The 17,110-nt window shown below is 47.4% G+C and overlaps 1 protein-coding gene across 2 annotated transcripts in view; it reads right to left on the bottom strand.

Moving 5' to 3' along the window:
- The window catches only part of IPO9 (importin 9), a 167,123-nt gene that overhangs the window by 50,165 nt on the left and 99,848 nt on the right, over positions 1-17,110 (bottom strand). For both annotated transcript variants that reach the window (XM_077839190.1, XM_077839191.1), the window contains exon 14: positions 7,950-8,109. In XM_077839190.1, the coding sequence (XP_077695316.1) occupies positions 7,950-8,109 (160 nt within the window). The remainder of the gene's footprint in view (positions 1-7,949; positions 8,110-17,110) is intronic.

The following is a 17,110-nucleotide window of genomic DNA, read 5'->3' as shown; positions in this document are numbered from 1 at the left end:
GGTCTTCAACGATCCGAGGTGGGCCCCCCCAGTCTAGGTCAGAGGCATCTGACACTAGCATCTTCATGGGTTTCGGGGTTGCAAAGGGTGTTCCTTTGGAAATGTTTACTGGGTTTGACACCATTTTAGAGCTGTAAGCACTTGTGGCGGAATCACGAGGACTCTGTCTGGGTGGTGCTTGGCTGGGATGTAGACCGATGCTAGCCACATCTGGAGGGGCCTGAGCTGCAGACGTGAATGGCGAACTACATAAATACATGCTGCCATGTGTCCGATTAGCCTGAGGCATACTCTAGCCTTGGTGAGGTGGGCAATTAGAACTGACATCACCTCGAATCTGGGCTTTGGGAGAAAGGCTCTGGCCTGTGTAGAGTCTAGGACTGCCACTATAAACTCTATTCTTTGCACTGGGACTAATGTCAATTTGTATGTGTTTATCAACAGACTCAGTGCCTGGTACATGGCTTGCACCAACAAAATGCTGTGAAGGACCTAAACCTGTGAACAACCCTTGATGAACAACCTGGCTTTATTTTAAAGAATCCTTATTGAGGTTACAGGGACAAACCATCCCGATGTGTAGAAAGAATAGTAAATATGGCAGGCGACCAGCTTGGCTTAACAGTGAAATCCTTGCTGATCTTAAACACAAAAAAGAAGCTTACAGGAAGTGGAAGCTTGGATAGATGACCAGGGAGGAGTATAAAAATATTGCTCAGGCATGCAGGAGTGAAATCAGGAAGGCCAAATCACATCTGGAGTTGCAGCTAGCAAGAGATGTTAAGAGTAACAAGAAGGGTTTCTTCAGGTATGTTGGCAACAAGAAGAAAGCCAAGGAAAGTGTGGGCCCCTTAATGAATGAGGGAGGCAATCTAGTGACAGAGGATGTGGAAAAAGCTAATGTACTCAAAGCTTTTTTTGCCTCTGTCTTCACTAACAAGGTCAGCTCCCAGATTGCTGCGCTGGGTATCACAACATGGGATATAGATGGCCAGCCCTCTGTGGAGAAAGAGGTGGTTAGGGACTATTTAGAAAAGCTGGACGTGCACAAGTCCATGGGGCCGGATGAGTTGCATCCAAGAGTGCTAAAGGAATTGGCGGCTGTGATTGCAGAGCCATTGGCCATTATCTTTGAAAACTCGTGGCGAACGGGGGAAGTCCCGGATGAGTGGAAAAAGGCTAATGTAGTGCCAATCTTTAAAAAAGGGAAGAAGGAAGATCCTGGGAACTACAGGCCAGTCAGCCTCACCTCAGTCCCCGGAAAAATCATGGAGCAGGTCCTCAAAGAAGCAATCCTGAAGCACTTAGAGGAGAGGAAAGTGATCAGGAACAGTCAGCATGGATTCAGCAAGGGCAAGTCATGCTTGACTAATCTAATCGCCTTCTATGATGAGATTACTGGTTCTGTGGATGAAGGGAAAGCAGTGGATGTATTGTTTCTTGACTTTAGCAAAGCTTTTGACACGGTCTCCCGCAGTATTCTGGTCAGCAAGTTAAAGAAGTATGGGCTGGATGAATGCACTATAAGGTGGGTAGAAAGTTGGCTAGATTGTCAGGCTTAACGGGTAGTGATCAATGGCTCCATGTCTAGTTGGCAGCCGGTGTCAAGTGGAGTGCCCCAGGGGTCGGTCCTGGGGCCAGTTGTGTTCAATATCTTCATAAATGATCTGGAGGATGGTGTGGATTGCACTCTCAGCAAATTTGCGGATGATACTAAACTGGGAGGAGTGGTAGATACGCTGGAGGGCAGGGATAGGATACAGAGGGACCTAGACAAATTGGAGGATTGGGCCAAAAGAAATCTGATGAGGTTCAATAAGGATAAGTGCAGGGTCCTGCACTTAGGATGGAAGAACCCAATGCACAGCTACAGACTAGGGACCGAATGGCTAGGCAGCAGTTCTACGGAAAAGGACCTAGGGGTGACAGTGGACGAGAAGCTGGATACAAGTCAGCAGCGTGCCCTTGTTGCCAAGAAGCCCAATGGCTTTTTGGGATGTATAAGTAGGGGCATAGCGAGCAGATCGAGGGACGTGATCGTCCCCCTCTATTCGACATTGGTGAGGCCTCATCTGGAGTACTGTGTCCAGTTTTGGGCCCCACACTACAAGAAGGATGTGGAAAAATTGGAGAGAGTCCAGCAAAGGACAACAAAAATGATTAGGGGTCTGGAACACATGACTTATGAGGAGAGGCTGAGGGAACTGGGATTGTTTAGTCTGCAGAAGAGAAGAATGAGGGGAGATTTGATAGCTGCTTTCAACTACCTGAGAGGTGGTTCCAGAGGGAATGGTTCTAGACTATTCTCAGTGGTAGAAGAGGACAGGACAAGGAGTAATGGCCTCAAGTTGCAGTGGGGGAGGTTTAGGTTGGATATTAGGAAAAACTTTTTCACTAGGAGGGTGGTGAAACACTAGAATGCGTTACCTAGGGAGGTGGTAGAATCTCCTTCCTTAGAAGTTTTTAAGGTCAGGCTTGACAAAGCCCTGGCTGGGATGATTTAATTGGGGATCGGTCCTGCTTTGAGCAGGGGGTTGGACTAGATGACCTCCTGAGGTCCCTTCCAACCCTGATATTCTATGATTCTATGAGCCAGTCGTTGAAGTATGGCTAGATCTGAATGCCCTGTTGCAGGCTGTGAGAACGCCCTTGGTGCTGTCACTAGACTGAACGGAAGCCTGTGAACTGGTAGTGGTTTTGTCCCACTACAAACTGCAGGAACCTTCTGTGTCCATGGAAGATGGCGATATGAAAGTATGCGTTCTTGAAGTTGAGGGCGGCGTACCATCTCCTGGATGGGGATGATGGAGGCCAGGGAGACCATGCGAAACTTCAACTTCTTAAGATACTCGTTGAGGACTCAAGGGTCCAAAATGGGGCATAGACTGCCCTTGGCCTTTGGTATGAGAAAATAGCGGAAATAGAAACCCTTCCCCTTCCGATGCACAGGGACATCCTCTATGGCTCCAACTAGCAAGAGGGCTTGCACCTCTTGGGCGAGAAGCTGCTCATAAGAGGGTCCCAAAGAGGGATGGGGTAGAAGGATGGGAGGGAGGGGTAGAAATAAATTGTAGGGTATACCCCACCACCACAGTGCTGAGGACCCATCCGTCTGTTGTTATAGCAGCCCAAGCAGGGAGAAAGGAAAAAAGGCGGTTGGAAAAGAAAAGAGGTACAGGATCCTGCCGGTAGACTGGGACGTTGCCGTCGGGCGCACCCTCAAAACACCCACTTGTTACCCAGGGGTAACAGGAGGAACCCAAGTGAGAAGTAGGGCTGGATTTTTGGCCTTGGCGGTGCTTATAGTCCCTGCCCTTCTTGTGATAGCACTCTGTTTGGGTTGACTGCTTGGTCTGAGGCTGCTGTGATTTGAACCGCTTTCTGGCTGGGGCCAGTGTATATAGGCCTAGGGAACATAGGGTAGCCCTAGAGTCCTTAAGCCCATGCAACCTTGTGTCCGTCTGTTCTGTGACCAGAGCCAGGCCATCAAAGGGCAGGTCATGGATCGAGAGCTGAGCCTCTGTCGACAGCCCTGAAGACATCAGCCACAATACCCGCCTCGTTGACATGGCCGTGGCAATGGATCTTGCAGCTGAGTCCGCCACATTGGAGACAGCCTGAAATTGCCACATTTTTCCCCTCATCTAAGATGGCAAAGAACTTGTGCTTAGAGTCGTTGGGTAGCAAGTCTGCAAACTTCATTATCGACTGCCACACATTGAAATCATGCCTCCCGAGTAAGGCCTGATGGGTTGCTACTCATAATTGGAGGTTGGCAGACGAATAAACTTTTCTCCCGAATAAGTCAAGCCTTTTGCCGTCCTTATTTTTGGGAGTTGGGCCTGGTTGCCCTTTCCTCTGTCTCTCTCTCTCTCTCTCGTTGGCCACCGAAACCACTAGAGAGTTCGGGGCCGGGTGAGAATATAAGTATTCAAACCCCTTCGTGGGGATGTAATATTTTCTCTCTACCCGCTTGGAAATGAGCAGGAGATAGAACGGGGTTTGTCATAAAGCTTTTACCAGCTTTACTATTCCTTCATGAACGGGGAGTGCCACCCTGGACGGGGCCACCAAGGCCAAAATATCAAACAAAATGTCAGAGGGTTCTGCTAACTCCTCTGCCTCCAAACCCAGGTTTGCCACCACCCTCTTCAGCAGCTTCTAGTGTACCGTTGCATCGTCCTGTGGCTCTGTCAGACAAGGACGAGGAGGCGGCAAGGGCTGGCTAGAAAGCTGACTAGATTGTGGGGCTCAACGGTTAGTGATCTAGCTGGCAGCCAGTATTGAGCGGAGTGCCCCAGGGGTTGGTTTTGTTCAACATCTTTATTAATGATCTGCATGATGGAATGGATTGCACCCTCAGCAAGGTCACAGATGACACTAAGCTGTGCAGAAAGGTAGATACACTGGAGGGTAGGGATAGGGTCCAGAGTGACCTAGACAAATTGGAGGACTGGGCCAAAAGAAATCTGATGAGGTTAACAAGGACAAGTGCAGAGTTCTGTACTTAGGAAGGAAGAATCCCATGCACCGCTAGAGGCTGGGAACCGACTGGCTAAGAGGCAGTTCAGCAGAGAAGGAGCTGGGGATTACAGTGGACGAGAAGCTGGATTTGAGTCAGCAATGTGCCCTTCTTGCTAAGAAGGCCAATGGCATATTGGGCTGTATTAGCAGGAGTATTGCCCGCAGATCGAGGGAAGTGATTATACCCCTCTATTTGGCACTGGTGAGGCCATACCTGGAGGCCACACCAGTTTTGGTCCCCCCACTACAGAAGGGATGTGGACAAATCGGAGAGAGTCAAGCAGAGGTCAACGAAAATGATCAGGGGGCTGGGGCACATGTCTTACGAGGAGAGGCTGAGGGAACTGGGCTTATTTAGTCTGCAGAAGAGAAGAATGAGGGGGGATTTGATAGCAGCCTTCAGACCTGAAGGGGGGTTCCAAAGAGGATGGAGCTACGCTGTTCTCAGTGATGGCAGATGACAGAACAAGAAGCAATGGTCTCAAGTTGCAGTGGGGGAAGTCTAGGTTGGATATTAGGGAACACTATTTCACAAGGAGGGTGGTGAAGCAATGAAATGGGTTACCTAGGAAGGTGGTGGAATCTCCATCCTCAGAGGTTTTTAAGGCACAGTTTCACAAAGCCTTGGCTGGGATGATTTAGTTCAGGTGTGGCCAACCTGTGGCTCCAGAGCCACATGGAGCTCTTCAGAAGTAAATTTGTGGCTCCTTGTATAGGTACTGACTCCGGGGCTGAAGCTACAGTTGCCAACTTTCCAATGTGCCGGGGGTGCTCACTGCTCAACCTCTGGCTCTGCCACAGGCCCTGCCCCCACTCAACCCCTTCCCACCCCCTCCCCTGAGCCTGCTGTGCCCTTGCTCCTCCCCCTCCGAGCCTCCTGCATGCCATGAAACAGCTGATTGGGAAGTGCGGGGAGGGAGGGGGAGGTGCTGATCAGTGGGGCTGCCGATAGGCAGGAGGCACTGGGAGCAGGGGGCGGGAATGGATGGGGGGGCTGATGACATATTACTGTGGCTCTTTGGCAATGTACATTGGTAAATTCTGGCTCCTTCTCAGGCTCAGGTTGGCCCCCTCTGATTTAGTTGGTGTTGGTCCTGCTTTGAGCAGGGGATTGGACTAGATGACCTCCTGAGGTCTCTTCCAACCCTAATATTCTATGATCTTAAGGGCAGGAGGAGGGGTTGGTCCCACTTCCCCCACTTGCGTGGCCTCCACTGAGGCCGGTGGAGGAAGGGTGTTCCTGGGTACCTTGCTTGGACCCTTAGTCAGAACCGGGGGCGTGTGGGACATTGTCACTGACCTCTCAGACACTCCTGACACAGAGAGCTGTATGAGGTTCTCTGTCACCTGGAGAACGCCCCATGGATTCCAAAACTGCCATGAGGCGAGCCATACACTGGTTCGTGGCCCTGGGGGACCCCCCAGATTTGGCTGGGCGCACCTGGCCCAACTGATCCACTACCTCCTCCTACTCTGAGCCCTAGGAGGAATTTGCATTGGAGACCACTGTGGTACTAATGTAGCCTTGAAGTCTTCTTCGTGGCCGGTTATCCTGACATCTACAGAGGGGGACCAGTGCCGGGGATCCGGGTCCTGTAACTGTCTGCTTGGGGACCAGTGACTGAGCTCAGCAGATCAGCGACTGTAACCTGGCGATCCACGCCTAGAGCTCTGAGATCGGTGTAGTGAGTTCAGTGACCAAGAACAGGATGGCAAGGAGCGCTGCCTCGATCCATGTGACCAATGTCACAAGTCCAACAATCTGTGCCTCAGTGCCGGGGATGGGCCTCGCACTGGCCCAGATGGGGTCCCTCACCCTGAGGACAGATCTCTCCCTTCTGGTGACCCATGCCATTCTGGGGATTGGTAGTGCGCTGTGGCCCTGCGTCTGCCATCAGGAGAGCAATGCCATCCCATGGGGGACCGGTGCCAAAAGTCCCCCGAACAGTGTTGGGAACTTCAGTCAGTTATGGGCAGGTTGAAAGCACGTCCCGGGGGATTGTCACTTTGACGTCGACCACCATGGTGCCGGGGAGCAATACTGCACAGATGGAGACCATGACACAGGTCCCAGTGGCAGCTTCCCCCTGGAAATGATTACATCTTGGTGGGGCGTTGGTGGCACCAGAAAAGATATGTTGTCTTTTGCAGTCTGGAAGGCCTCCAGCATGGAGGGGACTTCCAGGTGCGGGGACCTCTGCCACTATCTGGAGTGGCTGATGGGTCTCTTGGAGGGCCTAACTGGCAACACAGGTGCCTGGCTGGCCTCTGGAGACTTGTGCCCCCTGCAAGGGCCTATGCTCATCTCTGGACTTTCCTTTTCCCCACACAGAATGTCGGGGAATGCCCTCGCCCAGCATGCTTCCTCTGCTTCTTACCTGGTTCCGGGGACTGGGACCTGGCCAGAGGTGCACTTCACACTAATGCCACCCTTCTCGGTGCAGTGTCAGATTTTGCTGGTTCAGAGACCGGCGCGAGGTCCGACTCCATGAGGAGTTCTCTCAGCCTTATGTCCAGCTCATTTTTTGCGACACTTATTGCTAATATGGGCTTCTCCCAAACATTTGAAGCAACTTTAATGGGGGTTGCTGATCAGCATGGGCTTTCTACAGCGATCACAAGGCTTGAAGCCCAGGGACCAGAGTATGCCCCATCTCTGGGCTAAGTCCCAAAGGGGACTATCTAACTTATCTACAATTCTAATTCGCTAGTTGTTAAAAAAAAGAAACTACTTATCTCAATTATTTACAACAGTAAAGAGAAAAAACCACTGGGTAAGCGCTTGCTGAAGCAAGGAGATCTTCCAGTATCGTCACTGGCGATAAGGAACTGAGGAATGGAGGAGACTGGCAGCACCCCTTACACTGGCGCATATGCACACCACTCCAGAGTGCACCAGAGCCAGACCCCTACAGATACCACTGAGGGAGAAACTTCCAGCACCAGTGCATGTGGTGAGCACACACCCTTAACACGGAATAGACATGAGCAATCACTCAAAGAGGAACAGTGAAATTCCACCTTGAGGAAACACGTTATATTAACCCAAGGTTTATCCTGGGTTCCAGACACACACAGTCCCATATTTGAAGGCTGGCAGATCACAAAAACTACAGTGTGCTTTTTGATGGAATGGAATTCCACAGATTCCATCAAATCATAACTTATGTTCAGTTAAAATTCAGTCTCAAACGTTTACTAAAAATAGTGAGATTTACTTCAGTTATTTGATGACCGATCTGTAAGTCGTTCATGTACAAGATCTGACATCAGCGACATGCAGAAAAGTGTGCTTCGCTGGAACATATATCAACTTTTCTGTTTTACCACCAACTGTGTCAAGTTCTTCCATCCTCAAATGATTCCTTTCCTCTTCCATTAGTTCACAATCCACCAAGACCCATCATAATGCATGATCAACTTACCCCCAGATAGCTCTGACTGCAGAGATCCGGACTGAAGGAGGTTGGGTCTCATGTAGACCACTGACTGTGGCCTGCAGAAATTGCTGGATTAATTCTGGAGACATAGCAACTGTGAAGCGACTGGCAGCCCAAAGAGCACGACCAAGCAGAAAAGGAGACACTGAAAGAAGACAGAATAAATGTGAATTTTAAGAAATGTAGAACTATTGCTATTCCCCCCCACCCGCAACAAAACCCTGCCATCTCAAAAAATGCAATATTTGTCTGATATACTAATAGAGAAAGTTTCTCTATATGATAAAGAAGGCTTACAAGCAGGACCACCAAACGTCTTCCCTGTGGACTGAATCCAGCCTGCATGACAGACTAGGAAGAAACAGAGGTTACACACCTGTAACTAGATCCCTATCTGTATTATACATGTGGGTATGCATGTGCTTCATGCACCTGAGACTAGAACATATTGAGAGTAGTGTTCATTGGTTCACACCTCTGTGCTCAGCACCAAGGGTACAAGGAGAAGTGAGGACCAACAACCTCTCCAGTTCCTTCTCTACTGCAAACCTAATCATGATGCAACACAGAGGAGAAGGAGGGTGGGTGGTGGAATACAAACAGGGACCACACATCTTGAAGAACCTCCGATTACAGGAAAGTAACCTCCATTTCTTCGAGTTCTGGTACTTAAGCGTATTCCATGCAAGGGTGACTGGCAAACAGTACTAATAGGAGGTGTGTGCACAGATGCAGCTGCTACAGATGTCTCTAATGCTGTGATTCTAAAGACTGTATTGGCAGAAGAGGCTTGGTCCAAAGCATAATACTTTGTGAAAGTGTGGATGAACTCCAGGTTACTGTCTTACATCATATACACTTTTCAAAGAGATGCTACTGAAGTTGCCTGTGCTCTAGTGAAATAGGCCCTCTCCCTGTCTGGAGGAGGGAGACCACCAACTGATAGCAAAGGAGGATACAGACATATATCCACTTAGAGAGCTTCTGAGCAGATACTGCTTTCCCTGTGCTCATTCTGCTACAGCAACAAACAGCTTAGGCGATCTTCTGACTGGTTTAGTTTTCTGCAGGTGGAACACCAATGCTTGTCTGACATCTTATATCACTTCCCTGATATCTGTTGGAAGACTAATACAACAAATCATAATATGTCCTGTAATGTTGTTAGCATGTATAGGGTACAACTTTCTGATACGCTGGAGGGTAGGGATAGGATACAGAGGGACCTAGACAAATTAGAGGATTGGGCCAAAAGAAATATGATGAAGTTCAACAAGGACATGTGCAGAGTCCTGCACTCAGGACAGAGACTCCCATGCACCGCTACAGACTAGGGACCGAATGGCTAGGCAGCAGTTCTGTAGAAAAGGATCTACGGGTGACAGTGGACGAGAAGCTGGATATGAGTCAACAGGGTTCCCTTGTTGCCAAGAAGGCCAATGGCATTTTGGGCTGTATAAGTAGGGGCATTGCCAGCAGATCGAGGGACGTGATCGTTCCCCTCTATTCGACATTGCTGAGGCCTCATCTGGAGAACTGTGTCCAGTTTTGGGCCTCACACTACAAGAAGGATGTGAAAAACTTGGAAAACGTCCAGCGGAGGCAACAAAAATGATTAGGGGCCTGGAACACATGACTTATGAGGAGAGGCTGAAGGAATTGGGATTGTTTAGTCTGCGGAAGAGAAGAATGAGTGGGGATTTGATAGCTGCTTTCAACTATCTGAAGGGGGGCTCCAAAGAGGATGGATCTAGACTGTTCTCAGTGATATCAGATGACAGAATGAGGAGTAATGGTCTCAAGTTGCAGTGGGGGAGGTTTAGGTTGGATATTAGGAAAAACTTTTTCACTAGGAGGGTGGTGAAGCACTGGAATGCGTTACCTAGGGAGGTGGTGGAATCGCTGTCTTTGGAAATTTTTAAGGTCAGGCTTGATAAAGCCCTGTCTGGGATGATTTAGTTGGGGATTGTCCTGCTTTGAGCAGGGGTTGGGCTAGATGACTTCCTGATGTTCCGTCCAACCCTGATATTCTGTGATTCAGAAAGTTGAGGAAACAACAAGGGGGTCATCCATTTTGGATCTCGTTTTGATTAACAGGGATGAATTAGTTGCAAATGCAAAGGTGGTCGGGAACTTGGGAAGAAGTGATCATGATCCAACAGAATTCAAGATCCTAAGGAAAGGAGGACATGAGAACAGCAAAACAAGGCCATTGGACTTCAAAAGGGCAGATTTCAACCGTATGACTAGCTAAGACATCACAGACAATAAAGGGGAAGAGATGCAGATTGGGATAAGTAAAGAACACGTCAAATCTTCTGACCAATTTGAATGAATTCAAATCAGTGGGGCCGAATGCTATTCACCATGAGGGTACTGAAGGAATTAGCTGAAGAAATCTTGGAGCCACTGGCAATAATATTTGCCAACTAATGGATGACAGGAAAGGTCCTGGAAGACTGAAGAAGGGCTAACATGGTGTCCATTTTTAAAAATGGGTAAAAGGAAGAGCCAGGGAACTAAAGGCAAGTCAGCCTGACTTCAATACCTGGGAAGCTACTAGAGCAATTTATAAAACATTCAATTTGCAAATATCTGGAGGATGAAGTGATCACTAGCAGCCAGCATGGAATCATGCCAAACCAGCTTGATTTCCTTCTTTGACAAAGTAACTGGATAGGGGAAGAGGCAGTGAAACATAATATACCTGGACTTTAGCAATGCTTTTGACACCGTCCCACATTACAGTCTCATAAATAAGCTGGAGAAACGTGGGCTTGGTGGAACTATTATTACGTGGATACGTAATTGGTTAAACAACTGCATACAAAGAATGGAAGTAGGTCTCAAGTGGGGTTCCACAGGGATCTTTCTGGGTCTGGTGATGTTTAACATCTTTATTAATGACCTGGATGTAGGAATAGAGAGCATACTGATCAAATCTGCAGATGACACAAAGCGGGGGTGGGGGTTGGTGGTTTGCAAACACTTTGAAGGATAGAACTAAAATTCAAAGGGATCTCTTGATATATTGGAGAACTGGGCTACAGACAACAAAATGAAATTCAAAAAAGACAAAATGTATGGTCCTACACTTAGGGAAGAAAAACCAAATGCACAAATACAGAATGGAGGAAAACTGGCTTGACAGCAGCACTGCTGAGAAGGATCTGAGAGTTTTGATGGATCACAACCTCAGCATAAATCAACAATGCAATGCTGTTTAAAAAAAGCAAATGTAATTTTAGGTTGCATTAACAGAGGCATAGCATGCAAGTCACAGGAGATGATAGTACCACTCTACTCAGCGCTGGTTAGGCCTCAGCTGGAGGACTGTGTCCAATTTTGGTCACCAATGTATATGATCCAGAGGAGAGCGACACAGAGGATCAAAGGGACGGAACGCAAGCCATATGAGCAAAGGCTGAAGGAAATGGGTAAGTTTAATCTGGAAAAGAGGAGATTAAAGGGGGATATGATAATGGTCTTCAAATACCTGAAAGGCTGCCATAAAAAAGATGGAGAAAATTGTTCCCTCTTGCCACAGAGGACAAGAGGCAATAAATTCAAACTACAGCATAGCAGATATAGATTAAATCTCAGGGAAAACTTCCTAACTGTAAGAGCAGTAGGATAATGGAACAAACTGCCTAGGAAAGTTGTGGAATCTCCTTTACTGGAGGTTTTCAAAAAGAGGCTGGATAGCCATCTGTCTTGGATGATTTAGACATAATAAATCCTGCACATTGGCAGCAGATTAGACTAGAGAACCCGTGCTGTCTCTTCTAATATTATGGTTCTATGAAGTCCCCTCCCCTCACTGAAGGGAAGAGGCTTCCTGAAAAATACCAGTAAGAAAACTGATTGGTTTATGTGGAACTTGGAAATTACCTTCCAGATGAATTTCAGGTGGAGGCAAAGGATATCTTCTCTTATGAAATGTAATGTATGGTGCGTCAACCATGAGGGCCCCCAGCTCACCCACCACCCTCCAAGGCCTATATAACAGTAACCAGGAAGGTGACCATCATAGAAAGTTGGGACATTGAACTGTGGCCAACAGTTCAAAAGGTGGCCTGGAAAGGGCTGAAAGTATGATATTGAGATCCCACTTCAGCGTTGGCTTCACTACTGGTGGGGAGTCCTAGTCAGACAGTTTAGGAATGTGTTTGTGACAGAGAAAGTAAAAATAGAATACTACTGGAGGTGGAATGCACTGATTGCTTCTAGGTGGACCTGAAGTGAGCTAATAGAAAGACCTGATATCTTGAGTGTGAGGAGGTAGTCTAAAATTACAGAGATATCTACTAGCCCTGATAACTGGTTCTGTTCTGCCCAGGTACAGAAAAACCTCCGTTTGGCCAGAAAACATTTTCTGGTAAAATCCTTCCTGCTGTCATTAAGAATATTTTGAATGGCCTCCAATCACAAATGTTGTAGACTTGCTGGCCATTTAAATACCAAGTTGTGAGATGGAGAGTCCAGGTTGGGATCAATGTTCCCTCTAATTTATTACATCCTTGTGTGGAATGAATTTTGTTATGTGCACCAATATGGAGGCGATGTGTAGCAGAGGTAGGGCTGAGGGCTGTGAGGGAATTTAGGTTGGGATGTCTAATCCAACCATTCTCCTGAGTTAGCAGATTTGGGGAGGACTAAATGCTGATGGGTTGGCAGTCACTATGTTCTAGATGAAGCTCTGACATAGATGAGGATTATCACAAAAATATTCATACTGCGGGATCTGTTTCTATCAGTGTTATCTTCAGTGCTGGTGGAAGGAAGCTCTGGCTTGCAGATGGACTAGGCGAATAAAACAAACACACACACACCCCGCTACAACTGCAACGATAAAACTAATGCAAGCAGAAAACCAAACAGCAGAGTGGAGACTATCAAGTTTATCATATTTATGAGGGAGACAGATGTACATAGAGGAGACTTTCAGAGACACAATAGAGCGGTCCCACCCCCAGTCTGGCAGCTGTTAAGGATAATGAAAGTTTCAAGGAAGGAGAACATCAAGCTGGAGTGGAGGGAAACAATCCCATAGTTGGAACACTCCTTCCAGATGATGTCATTGTATCCTCTTGCACTGAGGATACCCTCTCGGGGGAAGAAACTCCAGTTACTAGAAAGAGCAAGGTAATTCTAATGGGGGATTCTATTATTGGAAATATATGTCAGGAATGTGTACACTTGGTCCAAGGTCCAAAGGGAAGTGAGCAACAGACCTACTGACAGTCTCTGAGTGAGGCTAGAAAGGGAAAAGAACAGTAGTGATGTTAGGGTGGGGGTCTATTATAGACACCAAATCAGGATGAGGAAGTGGATGAGTCATTCTGCAAGCTGGTAACAAGATTAGTTAACACACATGGGCTAGTATTAATGGGGGTGTAATGTACCACTGGGGTACAACCTAGACTGTGGGACCGCTGAGTCCCCTTAAACTCTTCATCTAAGGGTACGGCTTCACCACCCGCCGGATCCGAGGGTAGTGATCAATCTATCGGGGCTCGATTTATCATGTCTCATCTAGACACGATAATCAATCCCCGAATCAAAGCCTGTACTCCACCTTGGCAGGAGGAGTAAGCGGAGTCGATGGGGGAGCCGCCGCAGTTGACTCGCCGCCATGAGGATGGCCAGGTAAGTCGAACTAAGATAAAGTTGCATATCTTATTTCGAAACCCGACCCCCGCCCCCCCCGACAGTATAGCCCAAGCCTTGGGCTGTCTCTCAGAATGCTATGCTAGTGACAAGCAGCAAACTCCTCCAGCTATCAGGTTGCTGTGATCACTCATCCATCAACAGGTGGAGAGAGATACGCAGCTGAGTTGCATGAATGGTCTCTAAGCCACTCATGAATTATACCCAGGGAGACTCCAGCCAATTTCCCCTGGCCTTGAAGCCCAGTGAGGTATTATCTTTCACTGCTCAAGATATTCTCTTGAACAAGGCAAGCTCATTAATTAGCTAGCCACTTTATCAAAGGATAGTGGACATCTGAGCAGACTCCCCAAGCACCTGATGATTGAAAGAACCACATAGCAAATTGCCAGCTGCGCACAAAGGTTGCAGATCTCAGGAGACATCTAGACTAACTTATGTGCAGAGTGCTAGGGAGGAACGGTGGTCATGGTATATGCAAGTACTAATGACAGAAGAAAAGCTAGGGGAAAGGTCCTGAAGGCAAATTTAGGCTGCTAGATAAGAGATTAAAGGACCTCCATGATAGAACTGTCTGAAATGTTTCCAATTCTATACACAATGCCAGAAAGGCAGGGACTCAATGTGTGGATGAGACAATGGTGTAAGGAGGAGAGGTTTAAGTTTATTAGGAACTGGTGAACCTTTTGGGAAGTGAGGACCATATATAGCAAGGCCCTGAATCTCAGCATCATTCTGATCAAACCGATCTTAGTGATGGCGGGTGACACAGGCAATGTCCTGTGGAAGCCAGGTGTCAAGGATCGGAGGGAAGGAGCCTGTGCTCTGGATTTCCTGCTGCACTTGCCAGCAAAACTCAACACAATTTAAAAACTGCAGGTCATCCCAAGGTTTTTGTTTGGATTTTTTTGTTTGCGTTTTCTTGATTGCTAACTTGTGAAATATGGTAAAAAGATTCTATAGCAGTCAAGACAATAAGATAGTTAGACATTTGCAGGCAGCAAAGAAGACAAGGACATGGAATCACAGACCCCTCTATAGCCTTGGATATTAAGGAATGAAGAGGGAAAAGCTTGAGGCCACAGGGCCTTGTGCACTGCAACTAGTCTGTAAATAAGGCAGGTTGCTTCATGCTAAACAGGAGCACAAAGTCAGTAGATCAAACTCTGAATGCTCACAGGGAACAGATCAGCAGGGTAAAAAGGGAAAAGTCACTTTTCAGAAGAGCAGCACACTTAAAATGTGATCTGCATGGAAGGGAAGACTTCTTCCTAACCACAGCCCCACACAAGTTTCCCTTCCCAGCGTGACTGATGTTCTGAATCAGACTATTTGAAAAGCAAAATTTCCCTAAAAAATTCTTAAAGAATGCACCCCAGGGAGTCCAGAGCTATTGGAGGCCCACAAAGACCAGGAATTCTCCCTTTCTGTGTTGCCCCAGATTTGAGGGGTGTGTGTACCCCACCCAGACTGTGATCAAGCTAACTGTAACCATATTATGTGCATTCAGCCACCATGAATTATTAAAATACAACACCACATAGTATAAGGTTAATTTGAAAGCAGGATTTTAGAGGCAAGGTCAAAAGTAGCTGTCAGTTTCTGCTAATCAGAATGGGAGGAGGGGAAAGAAAAAAGTCAACAGACTGAAAACCTTGGGTGACAAGAACCTTGAATTTGAGGACCTCTGATATAGAAGTACTATAATTAAGATTGTTATGAATGTTTGTTGATAAGTAGTTTATTGAAAGTTAGGAAAAGTGATGATTTAGTAGGGGTCATTATGACCTATGTGTTTTGCAGAAGTTAGTTATAAAAGACTAGCTAATAGAGTGTATTTTGAAGCAGTCCTCTGAAGCCATCTTGAGAGATGTTTTTCCTGACACCTTTTCTCCCCGGCGGGTGAGCAACTGGCCACTGCAAACCCGCTGTTAATTACAAAATAGTATTCCAGATTTTAGAAAAATATTGCTTATGTCTGTGTGTGCTTAAATCTAATAAACTGCAGTTTTAGATAGAACACGCTGACTTGCATTAATCTTTTATCAGACCGAATTGCTTTGTTCCCATTGATTCATTCCAGGCAGTGGCAGGAATAAAACAATTTAGTTACCACTGCAGTGGATTCTTAAGACCCTGGGTAACACCTGGATCACAACTCCTTCCCTTCCTGCAGTAGCCCCGGAAGTAGATAGGATCTCCGCAGAGTCAAGTTGATTAAAGAGGGATGTAAAGAGCATGAATTGTATTGTTTTGTTAGAAAACAAAAAAATCCAATATTTGTCAAAAAAGGGAAAAACTGATAGGCAAAGAAACATTTCTGGAAAAGAAACAAGGATAAAAACAGTTAGAAACACTACAGTAGCTGGCAGGGAGTTTCAGACTTTGTTGCTGAATTAAACCAAATTGAACTTGAAAGCAGAAAGTCATAACTAAGAGTCTATCTCCATCCACTACTCTGGGCATCTAAAGCCATGTCTACGCCCAGAACTAACGGACAACAGCAAAAATGGTTCCCCACCCTGCAAAACCAGAGCCAGAACTGGTAGTACTGTTTTAGTAAATTGCTTCAGTGCAGAGAAAACTTAAATGTGAATGTGATGGGGGCTCTGGGTGCCGAGCTGGGCCACCCCCATTGGCCCAGTGCAGGGTTGGTACACCCCATCTCACTGTTGTCAGGTTTTCTTGCTAATACAAAGAGTTGCAGCAAGGTGTGCTCTGGTCCCCTGGCAGAGCCACGTAAACAAACAGTCTGTGGCCCCTGAGCCTCCGGTCTGGGACTGACGCCCAGAACTGGAGTCCTGGCCCCCTTCGACAAGACAGAACTATGATCAGTCTGTATCCACTAGTGGGGCAAAACCAACAAACAAACAGTCTATGGCCCCTAAGCCTCCTGGCTGGGGTAGGTAGTAGCAATTGGGGGAATTGGCCCCCTGGGCAGAGCAAAACAGCTATCAGTCTATGGCCCCTTTGCCGGGCAAAACCACCAGTCTATAACCCCTACGCTTCTGGGCTGGGACGTACAGTAGACGAGCAGACAAGCAGTCACGCCTGGTGGCCTATGGGGCTAGTAGGGAAACCCGGCCCTGCCCTCTTCACCCAGGTCCCTATGAAGCCAGAGAACTCCCACCTAGGTGTTCAGGCATCGGCTTCTACTACCTTCCCTGGGTCACTTCCTAACACAAGTTGTGTCCTGGGCATCTCCTCAGGTGGCAGCAGCTTGGCTTCTCCGTCAGTCTTCACAGTCAGCAAGTCACCTGCAGCACAATTCGGGTCCTCAGGCTCTACCACCTGGAGTGTCGCAGGCACCTCTGTAGGAACCTGCAGTACACGTCCTTTCTCCTCCACAGTCAGCCCTGACTGAGCTGGGCTGCCTTCTTTTATCTGGCTCTTCCATCTGGAGCATGCACAGCAAGGGAAAGGGGGCATGGCCGTCTGGGCTCAAGTAAATTGATCCATCCCACTGACCCAATGTG

This window comes from Eretmochelys imbricata, chromosome 21 (genome assembly GCF_965152235.1).
Source record: "Eretmochelys imbricata isolate rEreImb1 chromosome 21, rEreImb1.hap1, whole genome shotgun sequence".
In the NCBI taxonomy this organism is placed as follows: domain Eukaryota; kingdom Metazoa; phylum Chordata; order Testudines; family Cheloniidae; genus Eretmochelys; species Eretmochelys imbricata.
This window is presented reverse-complemented; position numbering and strand designations above follow the sequence as displayed.